At 40.0% G+C, this 23,638-nt stretch overlaps 2 protein-coding genes across 3 annotated transcripts in view; one reads left to right on the forward strand and one right to left on the reverse strand.

The window, feature by feature from the left end:
* Positions 1 to 6,441, forward strand: OAZ1 (ornithine decarboxylase antizyme 1). Its single transcript, XM_072112809.1, is given in 6 exon segments — positions 1 to 240; positions 4,234 to 4,291; positions 4,293 to 4,379; positions 5,172 to 5,344; positions 5,640 to 5,725; positions 6,018 to 6,441. Coding segments are annotated over 6 exon segments (654 nt in total). The 5' UTR covers positions 1 to 121; the 3' UTR covers positions 6,149 to 6,441.
* The window catches only part of LOC140065194 (uncharacterized), a 192,772-nt gene that overhangs the window by 20,796 nt on the left and 148,338 nt on the right, over positions 1 to 23,638 (reverse strand). The gene's annotated exons all lie outside the window — the stretch shown is intronic.

Below are 23,638 nucleotides of genomic sequence, written 5' to 3' on the forward strand. Positions count from 1 at the left end.
GGGCGGGGCTATAGCCGAATACTAAAAGGTGTTATTCTGAGTGGATGGGCGCCATTTTGAGAGACTCCGACTGAAGAGGCAGAGGCCTGGGATTTTCTGGTTCCGTGACCAGAGAGGCCGGATGGTGAAATCCTCCCTCCAGCGGATACTCAATAGCCATTGCTTTGCCAGAGAAAAAGAAGGAAATAAAAGAAGCAGCACCATGCCTCTTCTGAGTATTCCCAGTAATAGTAGTGAAAGGTAGGAGGTTGCCGCCATTCTAATGAGTTCGTGCTCTCGTTTTGTGCCATTTTGATGACGCAGAAGTTGTGAGGCCTAATAAAGCTGTATGGTCCTGCTGGAGCGGCCTGTGGTAAACAAGGCATTGAGGAAGGGGTGGGTGGCGTCTTGTCAGTCCCCACCTATGAAGAGGTGGTGGTGACACTTTACACCCAATTTTTTCTTAATGACGTCACGGCGTTATTTTGTATGTGTAACCCATGACTTCCCAAGTTAGAGCAGACTGTCCCTTTAAGTCTAGAGCTCGTTTAAGCTTTGGCTTATTGTCAGGAAATTATCCATATTAACAATACAATAGAATTAGTCTGAGGGTAAGGGGTGTTAATGTGGGGGTTCAGGAATGTCAGGGACTTGTTTGTTTGTGGAGGAATTTTCTTTCTAATTGGCAGGCTGCTTCTAGAAGTTTCTTAATCATGCAAAGTGTAATTTTTTGTGGTTTGTGATATGGCTGAAGGCTTTAAGGCCTGTGATGATTGTGCACTTTTGGAAGAAGTTCTCCTGGTGGCTGTGGCTTGTAAATGCTGCTCTGCGACCTGTTAGGGGCTCATCCAATGTTCGTGACGCACTCTGGAAAAGTATATCTGATAGAGGCATCTATGGCATAGAAGAAACCTAGCTGTGGTTGTATAGCCTACAATAGAAATAAACCTGATTTCTACACCTTATCTACAGCAAATTTTTTTTTTTTTTTTGCTGAGATTGCCAATACCCCCTTGGGCATCTAATGACAATGTGAGATGGTCCAAAGGATGACACTTGGGCAGTGTATGATGCTCTAAATGCAGTTGGGCCCTCCTGCTACTTATTTACATCATAATGGCCATTGTTTACACACTTAATGACATCTGCTTATGTACTAAGATACAAAATATTCCTTAGTAATCTCTAATGGCTGTTTTGGTGATGCTTTGGAATCTATAGTCGTTTTAGTACATGGGTGGCATGAATACTGTATATTAGAAATGTCAGCTTGCCAGGCATGTTATAGTTGTAACTAACACATGATAAATGCATGTAAGGGACCGCCCTATTAGCTCTTCTGGCAATGAGGCTTTATGCTGACTAAGCGCTATCCACAGTGTAGGGGTGCATTCACACCTTCAGTTTTTCAGATGTCCGAACCACAAGTGGAGTGAAAATAGAGGAGCAGCTTCTCTCAATGATATGTGCTCATCCATTATAATCCACACCTTGGCTTCAAAAATCCATCTGAAAAACTGAACGTGTGAACCCATCCTCAGACTGCATTCACGCGATGTGTTGCAAAACTGTTTGTTGCATTTTTGATGCGTTTGGAAGACACTCCATTCCTGTTAAATTTAATTGTGGGTGTTAGCAGCCCCCCAGTCTGTGTTTGGGTTTTTTTCTTTTTTTTTTTTTTTTTTTTTTGCACAAACTTCTAATTGCATTGTCATGTTGTGCTTTGCTGGGAAAGAGTTTCCCTTAACTTTTTTTTTTTATCAAAGTCCTAACTTTCATTTGTTTTTCAAGTGTGTGGAAGACACTTGCTTCCATTTGGTTAGGATTATAAAACACATTTGCAAACTGGTCTCTTGCTGTGTCAAAAACGCAACAAAAAAGTGGACTGACACTGGTGGGTGATTGCCACTCACCCTGCTGATGTCCATGGGAAAGCACTGTTCCATGCCAGTTGGCACATTCTTGGTGTAGGTTGTCATGGTTAAAGCACCTAATGTGTGCACAATGGAAGTCTATGGTGCCTTGCAGTAGGCCACATTTTTGTGCTGTTACTTCACTGTGTAAAAATCTGGTCATTTTGAGGCCTTAAAGGGAACCTACCACCACGAATCTACCTATAAAGGTAGATCGGGTGGTAGGTGGATGTATGGGACGTGAGGATAGCCCTTTTTAGAGCTAATCCTCACGTCCCCGCTAGCGTCACATAAACTTTATTGCCCTAATATGTTAATTTAATTAAGCGGCTACCGGGGCGTGGAGTAGCCGGACACGAGGCTACACGGCGCGGCTACTCCACGCCCCAGTAGCTGCTTTCCCCCCGCCTACCCTGTGATCTTCGGCGCGCAGCTCCTGGCAGCTGCGCGCCCTCGTCCGAGAAGCCGGAGTTCTGCGCATGCGCAGTAACTCCGGCCTCGTTCCCGAGATCGCGCATCTTGGCCGGAGTTACTGCGCATGCGCAGAACTCCGGCTTCTCGGACGAGGGCGCGCAGCTGCCAGGAGCTGCGCGCCGAAGATCACAGGGTAGGCGGGGGAAAGCAGCTACTGGGGCGTGGAGTAGCCGCGCCGTGTAGCCTCGTGTCCGGCTACTCCACGCTCCGGTAGCCGCTTAATTAAATTAACATATTAGGGCAATAAAGTTTATGTGACGCTAGCGGGGACGTGAGGATTAGCTCTAAAAAGGGCTATCCTCACGTCCCATACATCCACCTACCACCCGATCTACCTTTATAGGTAGATTCGTGGTGGTAGGTGCCCTTTAAAGTAAATTAGTTGCAATAAATCCCACTGTAATGCTTCAAATCTGTGATGCGCTGTGACAGATGTAGCTAATGTTAGGATCACACGGTGCATGTGAAAGGGAACTTATCACACCTGCAGTGCAAAAATGCCTCTCTGCCTTTTATAAGCATTTGCATTACAGCAAGTGTGCGTTATAACTTGCCTTGCACCCTGACAAAATCCTGGGGTAGTCACAGGAGTTGGGCTTTGGTTTGGATGCTTTTCAAAAACGTGTGATTTGTCTGTGCTGAAGACTCCTCCGATCTTGGCACCCACTTTTGTGCTCTAGAGCTCCTCCCTCTCCCACTGATGTCAGCTCACCAGGCTGTGACCTCTGTGATGGAGCAGGAGGGAGGAGCTGTACAGGAGTACAAAGGTGGGGGCCTAGAGCAGAGCAGTCCGCAGCACAGACAACTCGCATGTGTTTTGAAATGCATTCAAACCAAAGCTTAGCCCCTGTGACTACCCCAGGATTTTGTCAGGGTGCAAGTAAGTTTTAATGCACACTTATGCTGTAATGCAAATGCTTATAAAAGGCAGGCATTTTTGCACTGCTTCTGCAGCCTGTCTTTAGTGAAAATGATGTCCATGGTGACAGGTTCCCTTAAGGTGCCACCGTATGACAATTGTCATGAAAGCAGTTGTTGGCCTGGGCGTGTGCAAGTGAAAAGGTGAATTAAAGGAAACCTACCATTTCAAATCGTTGGTGTAAGCTGTAAACACCGAGCACCAGCTCAGGGTGAGCTGGTGCCGGTGCTTGGTTTCTTTAGTGTTATAAACCGTGGTATCGCGGTTTTAACACTTTTTAAACTTTATAGCAGAAGCTGCTTCGGTGCTGCGTGCGCACGATCGAAGCAGCTTCTGCTATAAAGTTTAAAAAGTGTTAAAACCGCGATACCACGGTTTATAACACTAATGAAACTAAGCACCGGCACCAGCTCACCCTGAGCTGGTGCTTGGTGTTTACAGCTTACACCGACGATTCGAAATGGTAGGTTTCCTTTAAGTTCAACTAAACCTTCGGCCAGCTTTCATACACAGGTGAAGATTTATCATATGACGGCGTATGATAGTGGCCATGCCACCTCATTGTACCAGGTACATCAAGCGGCTTAATGGCAAATTCTTACACTGTGCAAGAATTTGTGATGAATCCACTGCTTCTATGGCAAATTGCACGATACTCACCTTTATGCCAACTGCACAAGCTATATTTAATAACACGAGAATGAAGTTACACTAGCTTGACCCCTCTGTATTGATTTCAGTGCTTCAGCCATGATGCAAAAGCATGTCTCTGTTCTTGTATAGCCATTTTACAATTCTGGAACACCAGTTGCATCAGATTTTTTTTTTTTTTTTTCTTAAGGCAGTCTTCATTGTTAAATGTGGAGTTATTTTATGCTATACCTGTCTATATTCTAATTTTAATCTTTTTGCAATGGTATCTTATTCTAAACTTGTATTTGCTTTTAGTTCCAGGGTTTCTTTCAATTGCTGTAGTAACCTGGGTCCAGGGCCTCGGTGGTGTTCCTGATGTCCCTCACCCACCCCTGAAGATCCCAGGTGGGCGAGGGAATAGTCAAAGGGATCACAATCTTTCAGCTAATTTATTTTATTCTGTAAGTATTAATACTTTATGTAAGTTGCTTTTGTGCTGTCTTGCATATATCTCCCCAGAACTTCAAATAATGGTTTGTTTTACTGATTTGTTGTCATGCAGAAAATGCCATCTAGGTGAATGAGTTTTAGTACAGTTTGTCCATTATATCTGGCTGATACTCATTGGTGTGCAACCTACATAAGGGCACATTCTGAACATAGTCCATGAATACCAGCCCCATGTGCAAGCCTGCTGTCTGAACTGCAAAACTTAGGACTGGTCCTTTTCTTGCCCATGTATGCAGCTCTGTGAACAGGTTTTGCATGTCAATGACATGGGACTCAAATATGGACCCATGTGATACCTTGTTTACTGCCTGAGATGCACATATTGCAGGTAGATTTGGGGCTAGTTCACATCCTATTTATTTCATCTGGATTTGTTTTAAATCATTGACACCAGTTGTCACTCCTGGCTTTGGTCACCGCTCTGTCTTTACTTATAATAACCGATTAGAAAAAAAAAGAAGTATCTGAGAGGCTATTTAACAATCTTTCCTGTTGCAGACAGGGCCAGCTGGGTTTCTGCTAAAGTTAATTTTCCTAAAATTAAATATATTTTAGAGAAAGGAGTGGGGAACAAGCGTTTGAGATGATTTCTTTAAATCTTATCCTACCTCTGGTTAACTGCACACATAAAATATATAATTATTCATTATATACATTTCTTTTTTACACTGTGCTAGACATAATGCCATATTTTATTTAGTTCCTATTCTGAGTTGTTTAATGTTCTGCTTTTTTGTTTGCAGGATAATAGGCTGATTATTACAGAAGATCTTACATCCAATAGCAGGACCAGAATTTTAAATGTCCAATCCAGGTTAACGGATGGCAAACAAGTGGACTGGAGAGCCGTGTTAAACAATAATAACCTATATGTAGAAATACCGACCGGCACACTCCCTGATGGGAGCAAAGATAGGTAAGGAAGTGTGCATAACATGCAGTTATAAGCGTTTATCTAAAGTTTGAAGAACAGGTTGTTTTGCTAAAATTGTCCCCATCTAAACATCAGGATTTACAAAAGTTGGCTCTGTATTCAACTGTTAAATCGATGGCCTTTCACAACACTCCCTAGCATTATGTTCCTTTCTGCAATTGTTACACTTTAAGATAAATCTGCACCAAAGTTTTAAACCTGTACAAATGTTTTATTGTTGCATATATCTATATTATGCAGTATAATATGTAAAGCTTTGTGTTTTGTGTTTTTTTAGTTTTGCTGTTCTGTTGGAATTTGCAGAGGAGCAGCTGCAGGTTGATCATGTCTTCATCTGTTTCCACAAGAACAGAGATGATAGAGGTGAATACTCTAACCCTTTTCCTCAAATCCCTTAGTGTGTAATAAGAACCAACCTGCAGTAGTACACTTGCCTGTGGTGAGATCTGATTTGCCTACAGTCTCCAGTGATGTGCTGCACTGAATGCAAAGAGCTTCCATTTATTTCTGCACTACTAGGCCTCCTGTGCATGAATGTGGGAAGCCCATGGAGATGTCCCTGTATGTTGGCCAGACTTCAGTACTCACTGTATATACACTGTTTAGCATTGTCCTAACATGAGGGTTTGAGTCTAATGGATTTGTTTATTTTCAGCTGCACTCCTCCGCACCTTCAGCTTCTTGGGCTTTGAGATTGTGAGACCTGGACATCCCCTTGTCCCTAAGAGACCAGATGCTTGCTTCATGGCTTACACATTTGAAAGAGATTCTTCTGATGACGATTAGATCCCTGCAATGTTCTGCAACCTTAGAGCTATTTTGTTTAGTCTGTTGAAATGATTTGTGAAATATTGTCAACTTCTACTTTTTTGCTGGTGTAGTAACTGGACCTGGGTGGAGCAGATAGTAGTGGAAAGATGTTTGAAAGTTTTTTTTCACGCTGGGTCATCTTTACTGAATTTTTGCATGTTTGATGTTGAATAAATGCACACTCCAGAATACAGCTATGTCATTGGAAGTTCTATTTGTGTTTGATATAAAGTTCTTGCTTTAATTCTAAATAAAACATTTATATTTTGTTTTCTGTTTTTAACAACAACACTTTAATTTTCAAAGCATACCCATGTGCCTACTTAATGTCTTGGCATAGAATTGTTTTAAATAGGTTATTAAATGCAGATCTGATCTTTTAAAACCCAAACACAAGATTTGGTTCTTACCTGCATGCAGGCAGTCCCCAGGTTATGTACAATCAAGCATGACTGTGGCGTGTAAGGGTGATTCCTTTAAGGATCCGACCCCCCCATGCCACTTGCTGGTTCATTTGATCCTCATCTGGGCATCCCTGAGGTCTGTCAAGTGCCCCAGCAGTCCTATTGTCAGATGCCTTGCGGGTCTGACTGTAAACTGTCAGCATGCACTAGCTCATAATTATTGTAGAGCAGTGTATTGGTCTTGACCTGAGCTGGTGCCATGTATATGTATGTAAAACTACCACTTTTAAGTTGTAGGTTTCCTTTAACAAATGCTGTTATTTTTAAAAATGTTACACTTCAAAATAAGACCGCTAAAGAGAACACGAAACAGACATATGCTATATGACCAAAACTCACTTTTTATTTGTATTAAAATACACCACAACACAGAAAAGAGAGAACCATCTAAAAAGTGACAATCGCACAAATACATCCATACAGGAGGGCCAAGCATATGATAATGCTGGACATCCTGAAACACACCAGCTCCCCCTAGCACCGAACCCTCATGACAAGCTCAAACATGGGGCAAGAGAACAAAAGTCTAATCAAATATATAAATATCAAAACCAACCATAAGCTGAAAATGCTCTAGTTATCTATCTGTAATGATGAGGATAATGCAAAAAGAGGGAAGCTGGGGAGAGAGGACCCCAATTTGACAATGTAAATCTGCTCTGGATGGCTCCCATTTTATGCCACCCATGTGCCCATTCATCAAGTTGCCACCACACATGGGTTATCGGTACACTCAAATTGGGAATCAATTTTTGAATTTTCCACCTAAAATGAATGTTGTCCTAAAAAACTATGCAGACATTTGAAAATGTAAGTTATGGATTTGAATGCTGTGACTATCTACTTTAAAAGAGTTTAGAAATTGGAAAATAAGAATTTTTCAATTTTTTTTTTCCCCAAAAGTTCAGTTTTCTTTTTAATTGCTAAACACAAGATATCATCCAAATTTCTAAACTAATTTGGAGTACTATGTTTTGAGAAAATAATCTCAATCCCCTGGGTGTGTTAAAGGACACTTGTCAGTAGATCTGTTTCTGTCAACTCTACCTGTTGGAGCAGATCACAAGGATCCCTACACAGCCTTTATCTAGTTAATTCATACATTAATCAATGCAAAATCATATTTTCTTCATTATGTAAATGAGACTTGTCACATGGTCAAGCAGTGATGTCACACACCTGTTACCCCTCAGTTATACAAGTACCTGACATGTTCTGCTATAACATGGCTGCCTGGAGCTGTTGTATCTCTCCTATACACACAGGCTGCAGGGGGCGTGGCCACTAGCCAGCACATGGAGACATTACACCATTATACAGGCTGTCAGTCAGCACTGGGGGTGTGGCTGTGTCTCACACTCATGAATAAGCTGGACAGCTTGAATATGATAATGACTCATTGGACATCTCTCAGGTCATTTGCATACAGATTTAGGACCTCATTGCTTAGGTTTACAGGCATGTTGAGGGACAATGAAGGGATAGAGGCAATTCTCTCTAATGGTAGTTTATAAAAATATATTTAGATTAGAGGGGTTATCTTGCCAGATGGGTTCTCTTTGAAGCGTTCCCAAGCTATAACCACTTAGGGTGAAGACATGTGGCGTTTTTAGAGCATTTTCAGATCGTTAAAAACGCATCCGTTTTTGTCCGGTTTTCTGAATTTGCGCAACAAAAATCAGACAAAAACATGTGTTTTTACCAATCTGAAAACGGCCTAAAAGCGCTTAGTGACAAAGGGCCGATTTGAAAAATGAAGCCTTATCCTAGAAGCCAAAATTAGAATCCTGAAGGGGTTAATGGTGTCTGAACACAGCAAAAAAAATTTTGTGCAGAAGATTTAATATCAGCAAAACCACTCGGCTCAGGGATTAACTAAGATATGATCCTGCATCAGTGTAGCTACAGAATTCTATAGGTATGTTTTCTTAATGTATCAAATCAAATGGTAGGTGTCCTATAAATTTCTGTAAACAGGAATAGAAAAGCTATGGCTTTGGGAAAGTGGTTGTCTTAGTTGTCCCTAAATAGCTGTGTTGGGCGTACGCTTAGACTTGTTAGAATTTGAATCGTCAGGCCTACCTGAGGTACAACACCCCACAGCATGAGGCAGTCCCCACCATGCTTCACTATTGGGATAATATTAGGCAGTTGATAAGCACTGCCTGGTGTCATCCAGGCAAACTGGGGCATGTGCTGCCTTTTGTTTCTGTAGATTAATCTTCCTTGTTGTTCCACTGAGACCGCACTGACAATCCTAGCTTCCAGCAAGGCAGCCCAGGGTGTGGGTCAGGACTCAAAGTCCAAAGAGGATTCTGTAACCACTGCTTTTATTTGACTCTAAGGGTGTGGTCACACATTGCAGTTACAACTGCATCACAATCAGTTGTAGGTGCAGTTTTGTTAAATAAATGGGTGAAAGACAGTTGCTGAAAGGGTGAATTTGATTTTGAAGGGGAAACCTGTTTCACAAATGTCTTTCATTCAGCAAATGTTTTTCACCTGTTAAATGAACAAAACTTGCACCTAAAATCTTATTACGATGCAATTGCATCACTGGGGCCATTTTGGTTGCATTTACAACAGCTGTGAGTAGAGGAGATTTTCCTAATTGCATTACTATTGACATTTGCAAAATGCAATGTTAATGTACGTATTAACAATGAGCTAATACATACGTTTAGTTAACAGTTATGTAAACACAAATGTTAACCCTTGTTAATATAATTAGGCAAATCTCCTCAGTTGTTGTAATGCATTTCAAACCTTCGATAAAGCTAACAAACACTACTGTGAAGTACAATAGGAACACCCGACCAGACCCAAAGCAGATTGGTGTTTTCATGAGGGGGTTGGACTAGGATGCAGTAACTGCCTATGTAGTGGGAGGGGCAGTGCCTCGGACCGCCCCCTCATCAATTTGCTGGCATTTTTATTGTACTTCGCAACAGTGTCTGCTAGCTTTATCCGGAGGGTTCTGATAAATCTAGCAGTATAACACTGCTGCATCTGAGATAGCATTAGAAGTAAGAAGCTTCTAGTGCTTTTTTTATGGGTGACAGGTGCTCCTTAAGGACAGATGGTGTTTCCTCTCATCTCTTGCTCTCCAACTTCAAAAATCCATAACTTTTTCATTGTTTGCAAAATGAGCTGACATTTTTATTGCCACCATTTTGAGGACTGTGCAACATTTTGATCACTTTTTATTACATTTTTATGTGATGTAAAATGGTGTAAAAGTAGCGCCTCGGACATTTTCCATTATTGGGTTCACCGCCATCAATAACCGTTTTTATATTTTTATCGATCGGCATTTTGAGACGTGGAGATACCTAACGTGTACGTGATTTTTACGGTTTATTACATTTTCTATCAGTTCTAGGGAAAGCTGGGGTGGTTCAAACTTAGGTTATTTGAAATTGTTTTATTATTTTTTTTAAACTTTTTTTTCTTAATTTATTTCTTAGACCCTCTAGGGCAGTGATGGCAAACCTTTTAGATCCAGAGTGCCCAAACTACATCCAAAGCCCAAATATTTTTTGCAAAGTGCCAATGCAACAATTTAAGCAGTAACTTATTACTCCCTGTTCTGTCACATCTTTAAATTGTATTGGCACCTGAGGACAGCAATACAGTAGAAAGAAGGAGAAAAAGCTTTGGTTATCATTGTAGCTTCCTTCTAGGGTCCTGTGCTGCCTGGGACTGCAAGAGGCCTTGAGTCCTGTCTGATAAACTCTGCTATGGGGTGATGGCAAGGGTGCCCATAGAGAGGGCTCTGAGTGCCACCTCTGGCACCCATGCCATAGGTTCGCCACCACTGCTCTAGGGTACATTAGCCCTAGATGGTCTGATTGTTCCTACCATATACTGCAATACTACTGTATTACAGTTTATGGCATTTTTGCACAGTATTCATTACAATGAGCCACTGGTCTTAGTGTTATCAAACACTAAGCAAGCCTAAAACCTTACAAAAAATCTCAAAAACTAGACACACATTTGAAGACTTATACTTACAACAAAAGGCTGAGCTAAAAAGTTCTTGGTTGATACCATATTTTAGGAATCCTATGTTTACTTACAATGGAATGAAAAAAAAAATGAATGTAGCCTTAAATGTATTCTATTTACACTGCTCAAAAAAAATTAAAGGAACACTAAAACACCACATCCAAGATATCAAAGAATTAAATTTAACATTTGCATTCTTTATTAAGTAAATACTGTATATACCTGAGTATAAGCCAAGTTTTTCAGTACAAGTTTTGTGCTGAAAAAGCACCACTTGGCTTATACTTCTGCATATAAACACTCTGTACTCACCTTTCCGATGCCCCACCCACAGGTCCTCTTCTTGATACCTGCCCACCAACAGCACTAGGCCCGTACACACTAGCACCTCTCATAATAGTCTGAACCCGTCACTGCCGGCATGACTGGATCAAGAAGTGGAACTGCGGGGAATTTTTATATGCTGGGAAGAGGGCTGGCTAGCTAGCTATATACTGGGGGAGGCTGTGACCAATGCATTTTCCACCCACGGCTTCCTACAACACCTGGGTATGCTCGTGATTAAGCAGTTGACTGTTCTCTCTCAACTGCTGGATAGTCTAACGTGGTGTTGGTAGATGGAACAAAACATAATGTACCAGTTGTACTTGATTGGATTCATGTCTAGGGAACAGAAACAAATATACCAAATTTATATAGGTTTTATTATGTTTTAATAGATTAAAACCTTTGGTGCAAACATTTTTTTTTCATTTCTCCATATTCTGACACTAATAACTTTTTCATACTACGGAGAATGGATCTGGTGTCATATTTTACAGGATATTAGATTTGCCTTGCCATTATTTTGGGGACTGTACAACATTTTGATCACTTTTTATTCAAATTATGTTTTGCAAAAGTGGCAATTTGGACATTTAGGGGCTATTTTCCATGAAAGGGTTCACCAACTGGGATATTCTTTTTTTATACTGTGATAGATTGTCATTTTTTAATTTGTTTATATTTAGAGTTCTACTGAAATAGAGGTTATACGAACAAAAAAAATATGAACTGAAGTTTTTCTTTTTTTTTCAATTCTATTATTTTACTTTTTACTGTATTTTTAGATCCAAAGGATAGAATATATCCCACATACAGGTCCACACACGGTGGTTTAGGGTCCCAAATGCCCCTTTAATACTTAACATTTATTACTTGTTATATATATATAAGGTGGGTTTCGATACACACTTCGATCGGCAGACATACTACAAATAATAAAATAATGCAATACAGAATGTTTTCTGCCGCAGGAGCTGAAGACAGCTCACACATCTACATGCCAGAGTGAATGCAAGTGTGTATTGGCAACAACACGTGTGGTTCCTTCCTTTCATTCTTCACTCAATCAACCAGCGATTTCCAATATCCCCTGCCACAGAAAAACGGGTAAAGCAGTTCCTTGAAACAGAAAACATTTAAACAATGAAATTGCCAGACCAATTGGATACCTCTGGATAATCCTTTGTGATAAAGTTATGGTTAAGAAACAGTCACACGAATGGGTAAGAGACTGGAAGGCTGCTTAAAATCCCCCCCAGAGCAGTGTGAGACTATTAATGTCCTGTGGCCGCAGGTGTTCTGAAGTCATTCAAAGACCTGTATACTTCCTATTGATTGGTGACTTTTGTAACTTTCAGAAAATGTTTCTTTGTGCTAGTTATTGTTGTTCTCTAATTATGATCATCACAGTTTTTTCAAAATAAAGTTTTTATGTTGATACTTTGGTCATTTTGTAAGCAATGGTTCTAGTGGCATTGGAAGCAACCTGTTAGGAATTAAAATAGCCAATTTTGCTAAAAGGAAAATTAATTGGTGGGAACTGTATGAGATGTTTGCCAAGTCACTGCTTCTAGAGATGTTTAGTGTATTAAATTTTTGAAGTAAGAAAGCTACCCAAATTGATGAGAAAAGCATTTATACTATGAATCCCAAAATAAGTTAAATATCAAAATCAAATGGATCTGTATCAACCAATATCCCTGTTTAATGCAGTATATGGAAAATCTGCTGGTAAATCTGGTAATATCAAAAAAGTTTCCCATATCCTCTCTCTCCTGTCCTAACCTGGCTACTAATTATTATAATCATCTTCTCAAAAGCGCCCTGGATAAGTTGGGGCTCCGTCAGTTTGAGCCTTTTGACACAAATATAGGCAATCTTGGCACACGCCACAAACCCGTTTCCTTCGGCAGTGCACATTCGCTGACTTTTTTCACTTCTAATTTATGCACAAATCCTATAACTCTGCTCTTCATCTTGCTAAACTGGTCTATTTTACTAATCTAATATCTTCGCTTACTAACAACCCCGAAAGACTCTTCAATACTCTTCATTCCTTACTAAAACCAAAGGTGCAGCAACCTGTCACAGACCTTGGGACTAAAGAACTGGCCACCTACTTTAAAGATAAAATCGACTGCATTGGCCAGGAGATAATTTCCCATTCCACTAACTCCATTCATCCTCTTCCCTCCTATACCTCACACTGTTCCCTCTCTTCCTTTGAGCCAGTCACAGAGGAAAAAGTAGACAAAAAAGATGCTGAGCACATATATCTAATTCCTATAAGAGTTTTTAATTAAAGCAGACAATTTAACATGTTATTGCATGTAGTTATCCCTATATCCTTTATCCCAATGAACATATAAGTACATATCAGTATATGTTCAGTATAGGGATAACTAAATGCAATAACATTTTAAATAATGCGCTTTAATTAAAAACTCTTATAGGAAGTAATACACAAGAATCAAGCAGCACTCCAGGGCGTCAATGGTTAGGTGAAGAAAGTAAAAATGCTTTATTCCATGTTCAGAAGTACAACAAGGTACAGCAGCAATGTTTGGCTCCAAGGAGCCTTTTTCAAGCCAAGTGACATAGGTGAACAGGATACATATATACCACAAGTAAGTGATCACATGATCAAAATGAACCCCACCCCTGAATTAACATATCGTGTCAGGATATCAAAACATAATCCCCCTTACATTGCATAAAAGATTATATACAGGAAACTGGATAAAGTGCTAGTGCATACATATAATGCATACATATATAAATTATTTTTGTAAACTTGTAAACTTTGTAAACTTGTAAAGCACCTACTGTGCAAAGTGCAAATAAAGTGACAAGTGCAACAAGTATAATTGCAAGCAGTGTACAAGAAGAACGGGTTAAAAACACATGTATTGGGTATGTCACCACCTCTCAGCCGCGATAGTGCACAAAAGGGCAATGTAGACGCCCAGCGCACGCTGACCAAAAACGAATGAGGAACGCAGGTGGAACGCAAGCTGCAAAAAAAGGGGGAAGTCTACTGCGCATGACAGGAGCTGTCAAACACAGCGCTGCTAGAATGAGGATGGTCTGCGCATAACAGGGGCCGTGCCGCGTTGTCTAGGGAACCACCTACAAAAATAATTTATATATGTATGCACTAGCACTGTATATGTATGCACTAGCACTTTATCCAGTTTTCTGTATATAATCTTTTATGCAATGTAAGGGGGATTATGTTTTGATATCCTGGCACGATATGGTAATTCAGGGGGTGGGGTTCATTTTGATCATGTGATCACTTACTTGTGGTATATATGTATCCTGTTCACCTATGTCACTTGGCTTGAAAAAGGCTCCTTGGAGCCGAAACGTTGCTGCTGTACCTTGTTGTACTTCTGAACATGGAATAAAGCATTTTTACTTTCTTCACCTAACCATTGACGCCCTGGAGTGCTGCTTGATTCTCGTGTATTACATTTGAAGGACCTGAAGCATGGTCTCAGCGAGCTTGCACCCACCTGCACCTTCGTTTGTGTGCTGCTTGAACTTTCTACAAGTATCTTATAGGAAGTAGATATATGTGCTCAGCGTCTTTTTTGTCTATTTTAGATTTGGTCCGTGTGACACTCGGACACCCACTTATAGCATCTACTATCCTTATGTAACTCTTTCACTTTCAGTTATTGGGTGTCTGTGCTTCTTCCATTTGTATTTATTACAGAGGAAGAAGTGTCCAGGCACCTCTCCTCTGATGCCCCACCACCTGCATCAGGGACTCCATCCCCTCATATCTTAAAGTCCCTCTCCTTAGCAGTCACTTGTCACCTCACTAAAATCTTCAATTTCTCTCTCGGGCGTCTTTTCCTCATCTTTCAAGCATGTTGTTGTTACCCCATTATGAAAGAAACCTTCTCTGGACCCATCTAGCAGCTCACTACCGACCAGTTTCTAATCTCCTTTTCATCTCCAAACTTTTGGAACGCCTGGTCTATTCTTGACTTTCTCGTTTTCTCTCAGCTATCTCCCTCCTTGACCCCCTGCAATCTGGTTTCCGCTCTATGCACTCTACTGAAACTGCTCTTACTAAAGTCTCCAATGATCACCTTACTGCTAAATCCTAAGGTGACTATTATCTCCTTATTCTTCTGGATCTCTTGGCAGCGTTTCATAATGTGGATCACCAGCTCCTCCTCAGGATGCTATGCTCCATTGGCCTGAAGGACACTGCACTCTCCTAGTTTTCTTCCTATCTCTCTGACCGCACTTTCAGGGTCTCCTTTTCTGGATCTCTCTCTTCTTCTGTTCCTTTCTTCTGTTCCTCAGGGCTCAGTCCTAGGTCATCTTGTTTTCTCCTTCTATACTGCCCCCATTAGAAAAACCATCAGCAAGTTTGGTTTGCAATATCATCTTTATGCTGATGATACCCAGCTATATACTTCTGCACATAACATCACCCCTGGCCTAATCCAGAACACTTGTGATTGTCTCTGCTGTCTATACCATCATGACCTCTCTCTTCCTGAAACTCTATCTTTGGCTACATTTACACGGACGTATGAAAACGTCCATATCCGTACCGTTTTTTTACGGGTTACATATGGCCACATTCATTTCAATGGACAATATGTCTAACCATTTATATTACTGTTTTTGACACTGGAGCGTACTGTACCGTATACTAGCCGTATAAAAATATAGAGCATGTCCTATTTTCTCCCGTATTTCAGTTCCGCATGCCCTAGAAGTCTATGTATAAAATACGGGTCACATACGTGCTGCATACAGATGAAAAACGTCACGTATACGGCCTGTAAATACGGGACTGGAGAAATCATACGCCCGTGTGAATGTAGCCTAAGACCAAACTTTTTGTCTTTCCACCATCCACTAACAGAGTCTATCCTAAACCTCTCCATCTCGGTCTGTAGGGTTACCATAACCCCAAAGAAGCAGGCCCACTGTCTTGGGGTTGTGCTGGACTCCGACCTCTCCTTTGAACCATACATTCAATCTCTTGCTCGCTCTTGCCGCATTCATCCCAGAAACATCTCTAGAATCCGCCCATTTCTCACATTTGAAACTTGTAAGATGCTAACTGTTGCTCTGATCCACTCTCGTCTTGACTACTGTAACTCTCTACTAGTCGGTCTTCCACTCACCAAACTCCCTCCTCTCCAATCTATTATTTATGCAGCAGCCAGGCTTGTCTTTCAGATCAAACGCTTCACAGATGCCTCCAGTTCGTGACAGTCACTACAATATTCTCCTTTCAAATACAGTTTAAAATTATAACCCTCATCCATAAAGCTCTGCATAATGCTGCAACTCCCTACCTCTCCTCTCTCATCTTAGTCTATCGTCCTTCTATCAGCACTTCTATTTATTATATTATATTTTGTTCTATTCCCTTATGAAGAATGGCTGGACCATTATATAAACTTTTTACCTCTTGTGTCACCCCATTCTTACTCATAGACTGTAAGCTCTTGAGAGCAGGGACCAGACTCCTTTTGTTCCATATGAATGTTTGTGCTCTGTCATATTTTATTATAGTTGTATTTGTCCCCTTTGATTTGTAAAGTGCTACAGATTATGATGGCACTATATAAATTAAGATTATTATATTATACATTATATATTTTTTTTTGCTCATTAATCTACACTCTGCACCTCATTTTGACAGAAACAAACGCCATAAATATAGATAATTTTGGTAATTTATTAAACAAAAAAGAATGAAATATCAAATGGACATTAGTATTCAGGCCCTTTGTTCAGTATTGAGTAGAAGTACCTTTTGATCTAGTACAGCAATGAGTATATTTGGGAATGCAACAAGTTTTTCCACCCCTGGATTTGGGGATCCTCTACCATTCTTCCTTGAAGATCCTTTCCAGTTCCCTCAGGTTGGATAGTGAATGTTGGTGAATAGCCATTTTCAAGTCTTTCTGTAGATGCTCAATTGGGTTTAGTCCAGGGCTCTGGCTGAGAATGATCACACACTGCTTTATTATTTTAGTTATGTGCTTAGGGTCCAGAGGTCCAGAGCACTCTGTAAGTGGTTTTCATCTAGTATATCTTTGTGCTTGTCCGCTTACATCTTTCCTTTAATTGCAACCCGTTGTCCTGTCCCTGTAGCTGAAAAACACCCCTACAGCATGATGCTGCCACCAACATGTTTTACTGTTTGGATTGCAGGCGATGAGCAGTGCCTGGTTTTCTCCACACATACCACTTATAAATAACACCATTTTTCTAGGAGTCCTTCATGTTTCCAAAGGAAAACGTGTTTGCCTTAATGACCACCACTGCAACCTTGTGTGGTCGACCTTTAGTGTTCTGAGCAATGGGTTTAGTGTTGTTAGCTTAGATTCATCTCCTAGCCTAGGGTTACCTTACTACTTCTTACGCGGGAATTGAGGTGGAGATATAAGTGAGTCAGGGTTTCCAAATCTTCTCGTATTGTTCATGTGTGTGAGGAACACAACTAGACAGCTCCTCCAGAGGGCATAGCTGAGACACCTTATTCTCCCACATTGAGATAGACGGGATGGTCTGCTGCATCCAGTGCAGAGGTTTCAGAGCTTTTGACACTGCCAACAAATGTGTTGTCAAGTCTGTTCCTGACAATTTGGTACCCCGTTTTAGACCTAGACAAATGAGTGGAAATGGTTCGGATTTTGCTTTGTATTTCCTGCCAAGCATTCAGATGATTTTGACATAAAAAAGAGAAAATAAGTAATGTATCGCTGTAATCGTAGTGACCTATAGAATAAAAGAGATAACTTTTTTTATGGTACGCTGAACTAAATTAATGATTTTATTTTCCACCACCCAGCATAAATATGTGGTATTGTATTATTTCTCATAAATCTTGTACTTCATGCTGAGGTGTTTTAGTTATGCACGTTTAGAGTAGGCCTGGAAGGACAGATCAGGACAGTGAGTCCTAAGACTAAACCCCTTATCAATTGTCCCTATATAAATGCCCATCTTACCTTAAGCAATAGGTGACAACTGGTCAACATTCCTTACCTTCAAACATGGAGACAAAGACTAGACAGTTGTCAGACACCAGGGGTAGTGGACCCACTTGACCACCGTGGATGATGACGCAATCCAACACCTGGGAAAGGAGTCTAAGTGGCACCCGGTTTTCACCAGAGCCCACCGCAAAGTGGGTTGGACTTGCTGAGGCGTGGTACCACAAGGTGGCGGCCAAGGCGTAGTACAAAGTCATGAGGCAGAAGCGTGGTTGGGGACAGGCAGAAGGTTGAGACAGGAAGCACAGGATTGGAGTCGGGGACGTAGCGGTAGGTCAAGACAGGCAGCACAGGATCGGAATCAGGAACAGAATTGAGGTCACAACAGGAAATCAAGATGATCGCAAAGGGCATGGAACAAAGCTTTCTCTCAGGCATGGAACCACAAAGATCCAGCAGGGGACACAGGAAGAGGCAGGATCCTATCAGAGCAGGTGTCCAGCCAGCAGCAATTATCGCTGCGCTGGCCCTTTAAATCTTCCAGATTCCACATGTTACAGATGCCCCCAGGAGACAGGAACGGTCAAGCTGGACCGCAGAGACTGCTACTGGAGCCAGGAGAGGTGAGTGAACATGCAGGCTGGCTTCGGAGGGAACAAGAAGGCACACGGGTCCGCCTGCAACCCTGGATATAGGGGGCAGGGGCACCAGTGACGACAATACAAACATAGAAGAGTAGTTGACAAGATATAGGTCAGAACCAAGTGGGTAAATGCAGTGAAAAAATCAATAGGCAAATAAATAGTCATAAAACAGGCAAATAATCCAAAATACAGAAGTAAAGGTTAAGGCTTGCAATCTCCATATAAGACTAAAGCAAGCAAGGAAGAAATAGCTAGAAAACCTTTTATGAAATGTCCTGGTCCAGAGGAAGATTTGTTCAGTTCACAAGCACAGGTATTAAAGTTTATTTTTAACCTTTTACACATATGAACACACAATCTTACAATACCTGTTTTTTATTATAATATGAAGGAATTGGGCTGCTAAACTGTTGTAGTATCTATGCGATGACACCTGCTGTTCTATCGGTGTACAAAAGGAGGAGCTGTTGTCTTAGACTACACACATTGGCACACGGCTATGAAAACTTGATACTTTGGTCAATGTGAAATGTTTTAGGTCAAATAAATCATGTTTTTATGACACATGTAATATTTACTGTAAGGCTCAGGTTAAAAGGCAAACCTTTAAAAATGTATTACACTGATTTCTGCTCTTCATCCTATTCACTCTACAATCATTTCTCAGTTTGTGAATGGATCCACTAAACAGTTATATTGATGTAGGTAGCCCGAAATTGATATGTACAAATATTTCACTGGAAAACTTACATACAAACAGTGACTTTTCTATCACAATATATAACTTTCACCAGCCTGCAGTTGCTGCTCGTGGTTGGATTCTAATGTATCAGCTCTCATTCTTCTGTGTTCTGTGCAGGATAGGAACCATTGTCCATTGTCACCTGAGATTTACTGCAGGGACAGAGATAGTAGGTAACGTAGGGCTTGCACTTTTGCCCTGTATTTGCAATAAATCATTGACCAAATACTGTCCCTTCAATGTTATACATCACTGTTTGCAGTTTTACAGAGGTTTCCCTTCTAGCCACCATAAGGTAAAACACAAATGTCTACTCCTCAATAATATAAGGCTTCTTTAAAATGTGAGTTTAATTTAGACTCCCACTTGTTTATCATTTATAAGACACATAAAATAAAATGAACTACAGTTGTTAACTACGTGTTTATTTGAGGAAATCACAGAAAAACCCATCAAGAAAAAACAATTGTTCTTTACAACAAGAGAAATATATTTTAATAAAGTGAACACACATTGTCTGGTTTTGTCTCTGCCTACCCTGGAATGATAATGATGTTTTTAGTTCTAATGAGGACCTACGTACTGTAATGATCTCTTATTACAGATCCACCACTGACTATGTATTCACTATATGGCTTCTACACGACTTTATAAGTACATAGAGCTGCTCTTATACAATACAACATTGGAGATGTACATAAGTTTACACCTTGTTTTTGCTTTTTTGGTGATACAAAATCATCACGTTGTAAACTTGCAAACGATCATCATTTTTGAATATACTCTGTATTCCTCTGCCATGCATTGATACAATACATCTTACCACAAACTTGTATCTATGGAAGTCCAGATATGCAACTTTTGTCACAATACTTCACGCATTCAAATATGAGTGTTTATTTCCTAATGCATAGTTGTGAAAATGCTTTCATTAGTATTACTCTCTGTGAAATTGGCAGTGAAAGTTCAAGAATTTACAGTTCACTTTCAGTTGACTCTTTGCTTCCAGGTTAATCTTTTTTAATTTTAAGGCAACCTGTCATCAGAAACAGGCCTAAAAGACTACTACCAGTATGTTGTCTAGCAGCTGTACAGATCATGTTTCTTTCATAGCCCAGTGTGGTTCCATCACCCAGAAAATCAACTTTAAAGTGAAATGTAAACTAGAAGTATAAAGTCAAGGAGGCAGAGAGTTTAACAGTGAAATCAAGCTCTCCCTGCTTCTGAATACATCCTCCCATGACTTACATCATGAACCAGATTTCAGATATCTGGTTAGTGATTTTTTGGGTGCAGGACCATCAATTCCAGTGAAGGAGGCATTCTAAGACATGGAAAGCATGAATTCAGTGTTAAACTCTCTGCCTTCTTGTCTTTATACAACAAATTTACAGTCACTTCAAAGTTGATTTTCTGGATGATGCCATAAAAGAAATATGATCTGGAAGGTGTTCAGCTATTTCACAAAATACTGGTTTTGGTTTACTAGGTATATTTCTGCTCGCAGGTTCCCTTTAAAGAACCTTAAAAACTAAGAAATGTAGTGATGTCAGACTCCGTACTTTCAATTTTAGTTTTGTCAAGGAAAGTTATATGTGTAGCTAAATGAATGACTATTACCTCATTAACTAGCAACTAAATCCTTGCAGGTTATAGCTAATTAATCTATGTTTTACTTCAGATTTTCCATCCAGATTTGTCAGCAGAAAATATGATGCAGTATTCAATTGCATAATGTGGATGACATTTTAACTAATCTAATTCATATGCTTTTGGACAATATGCCATTGTATTGACTTGTGGTGTGAATTTAAAATCTGTTCAAATGCTCTTTCACATTGGCGTTGGTGAGAAATCAATGGCTTTGTTCACTGAACCATGGATATGAAAAACAAGACCAAACAAAAAGGGCCCTAACATCAGATTTTATCCATTATTAGATCTAGTGTAAAATTAACAGCAAATCTGTAACAAATATCTTTTTTTTCATCCCAAGTGAACGTACATTTAAGCCAATAGTTTGATATAAAAAAACAACAATAATAACATTATTTTGTATATACTTTAAGCTGAGCAAAAGGGACAATTTATAGTACTTCCAACCAATCATAACAAATATCACCAAATTGCCTCAGGGGCTTTTCAGTCTGCCAAAACACTGCAAAAATTTGCATACTATAGGCTGCTAGAAGTGCTGAATCATTACAATGTATTTGTGATAAATTTTTCATGACTATTATCAAAAGAATCCAGCAAACAAGGACAAGCAAGTCTTGAGCTGCCAGAGTTGGAAACAGCTGCAAGTGTGGAAACAGCTATAACAATAAAAGAACAGTAAAATGAAAAGGTTCGTAGGATAATCCCTAAATCATATATATATAAAGCTGATTATATGTTTATGTGTGTGTGTGGTTGTATGTCCGCTAAAGAAAACTGCACCATTGTGTTTAAAATCACAAAATTTTGCACAGTCCCTCCCTGTGACGGAACATCATAAACTTGGTTTTGAGTCAAAATTTTCACTGCGGATTTCAAAACAGTTCAGCCTCTATTTTGCCACAGGTCATTAATATGAACTTTGAGCGGTTACTATAGGCAATGGGGGAGATTTAGAATTGGTTTTGCTGGGCTTTTTTTTGCGTATAAATGTCACATAGAGGGTTTTTACAACTTTTCATTGCTCAAAAGTGTCACAGGACTATTCCCGCCACTTCACTATACTAGCATAAACATTGCTACTACTGTTAATGCAAAGCCAGATTCATGACTTGCGCCTTTTTAAAAAAGACACAAATTCACTCCAGCCCCCTGCTGGTGTATGTGCTGCTACTTTCGGTGCATTCTGTGCCTTTTTTTGCGCCTTTTTGAAAGAAAAATTCCAGACACGTATAGAGCATAAGAACATTTATTAAAGGGTCAAAGCCACTTTAATGAATCTGATGAGCAGTGAAGATCAAAAAGACAGACATAGAACTGTCCCAAGGAGCTGGTCTAATAATACATCTCCTCCAATGAGTATAAAACAGAGACTGGGAGAGACGTAGAGACAGAGAGAGGGATATACAGAGAGAGAGTGACAGAGAGAAACAGCGAGACAAGGAGAGGGAGAGAGACAAAAAAAAAGATATATATATACACACACATATACAAAGAGAGAAATAGATTGATAGATAGATATAGACATAGATAGATATAGAGAGAAATATATAAAGATAGATATAAAGATAGATATAAAATATTTGTTGTTAACCCATTCTATTTTGTTATAGCTAAAAGCCGTTCTGGGCAACACAGGGGGGCTACAGCTAGTGCAATTATAAAGTGTTATGTGCCTCATGGAAAAAATTATTGTGCCAATTATGCCTTAAAGGGAGACTGTCAGCAGTCTTGACCATACAAAGCTGCATTATTGGCTTTTGTAGTGGGCCAATTCAATGCTGGGTCATGTAAAAACACAGCAATAGCTAAAAATTTTTATAGTGGTTCAGCATATTTTTCCAAAATTAAATAACCCTACGCACTGGCAGCACTTCCAGCGTGGACTATTTTGCACAACACAGCATGCATTTACTTATGAAAACAGTGCATTGAAAAATAATGTAGTGCATAGATTACGTGAATTCAAATGAAAAGAGTTTTATAAGCTATTATTTCACAGCATAAATTAAAGAATGGTGTTTAGCTGCTAGCAGAGGTTTTACCTTTTCCCCCCAGGCTAATCTCCATTTGCCATGCTTTCTGGTTGCCATGAGAAACCTTATAGTAGAGCTAGAGACGACAGGCTTGTTGAGAGGGGCTGTAGGGCCTGTAGTGATGTTACAAGCATGTGACTCATCACATGCTTCAGGCCAGCCAATTACAAACAAGCTGTCCTGCATCATTTGAAAGTACTTAGTTCGATACAAAAGACCTGTAGTGATGCCGCAAGCATATGACTTATCACATGCTTCAGATCGGCCAATTACAAACATTCTCTCCTCTGCTGGCTTCAGTGGGGTGAGCTGATGTCACAACCCGGAAGGGTCCCACCTACATCAGAATTAGCTAAATCTGAAACTGATTTTATATATACCAGATATATCTCAGGTCAGGAAGAAGGCAGAAGCATGATACAGGCATTGATTGAATTGTTATGAAAGCCTCTTTCCTGCTGTGCTAACACTATTTTTGGTCAGTAACTATGAAGTTATGCTTTAAATAAAATTCACCCAGTGTATGTGTGTGTGTGTTAGTATCTCATATTAAAAGATAGGTGGGTCTTATGAGCAATGTACAATTGGTTTTATCACAGGGAGTAG

The sequence above is a fragment of the Engystomops pustulosus genome, chromosome 1 (assembly GCF_040894005.1).
Source record: "Engystomops pustulosus chromosome 1, aEngPut4.maternal, whole genome shotgun sequence".
NCBI lineage: Eukaryota > Metazoa > Chordata > Amphibia > Anura > Leptodactylidae > Engystomops > Engystomops pustulosus.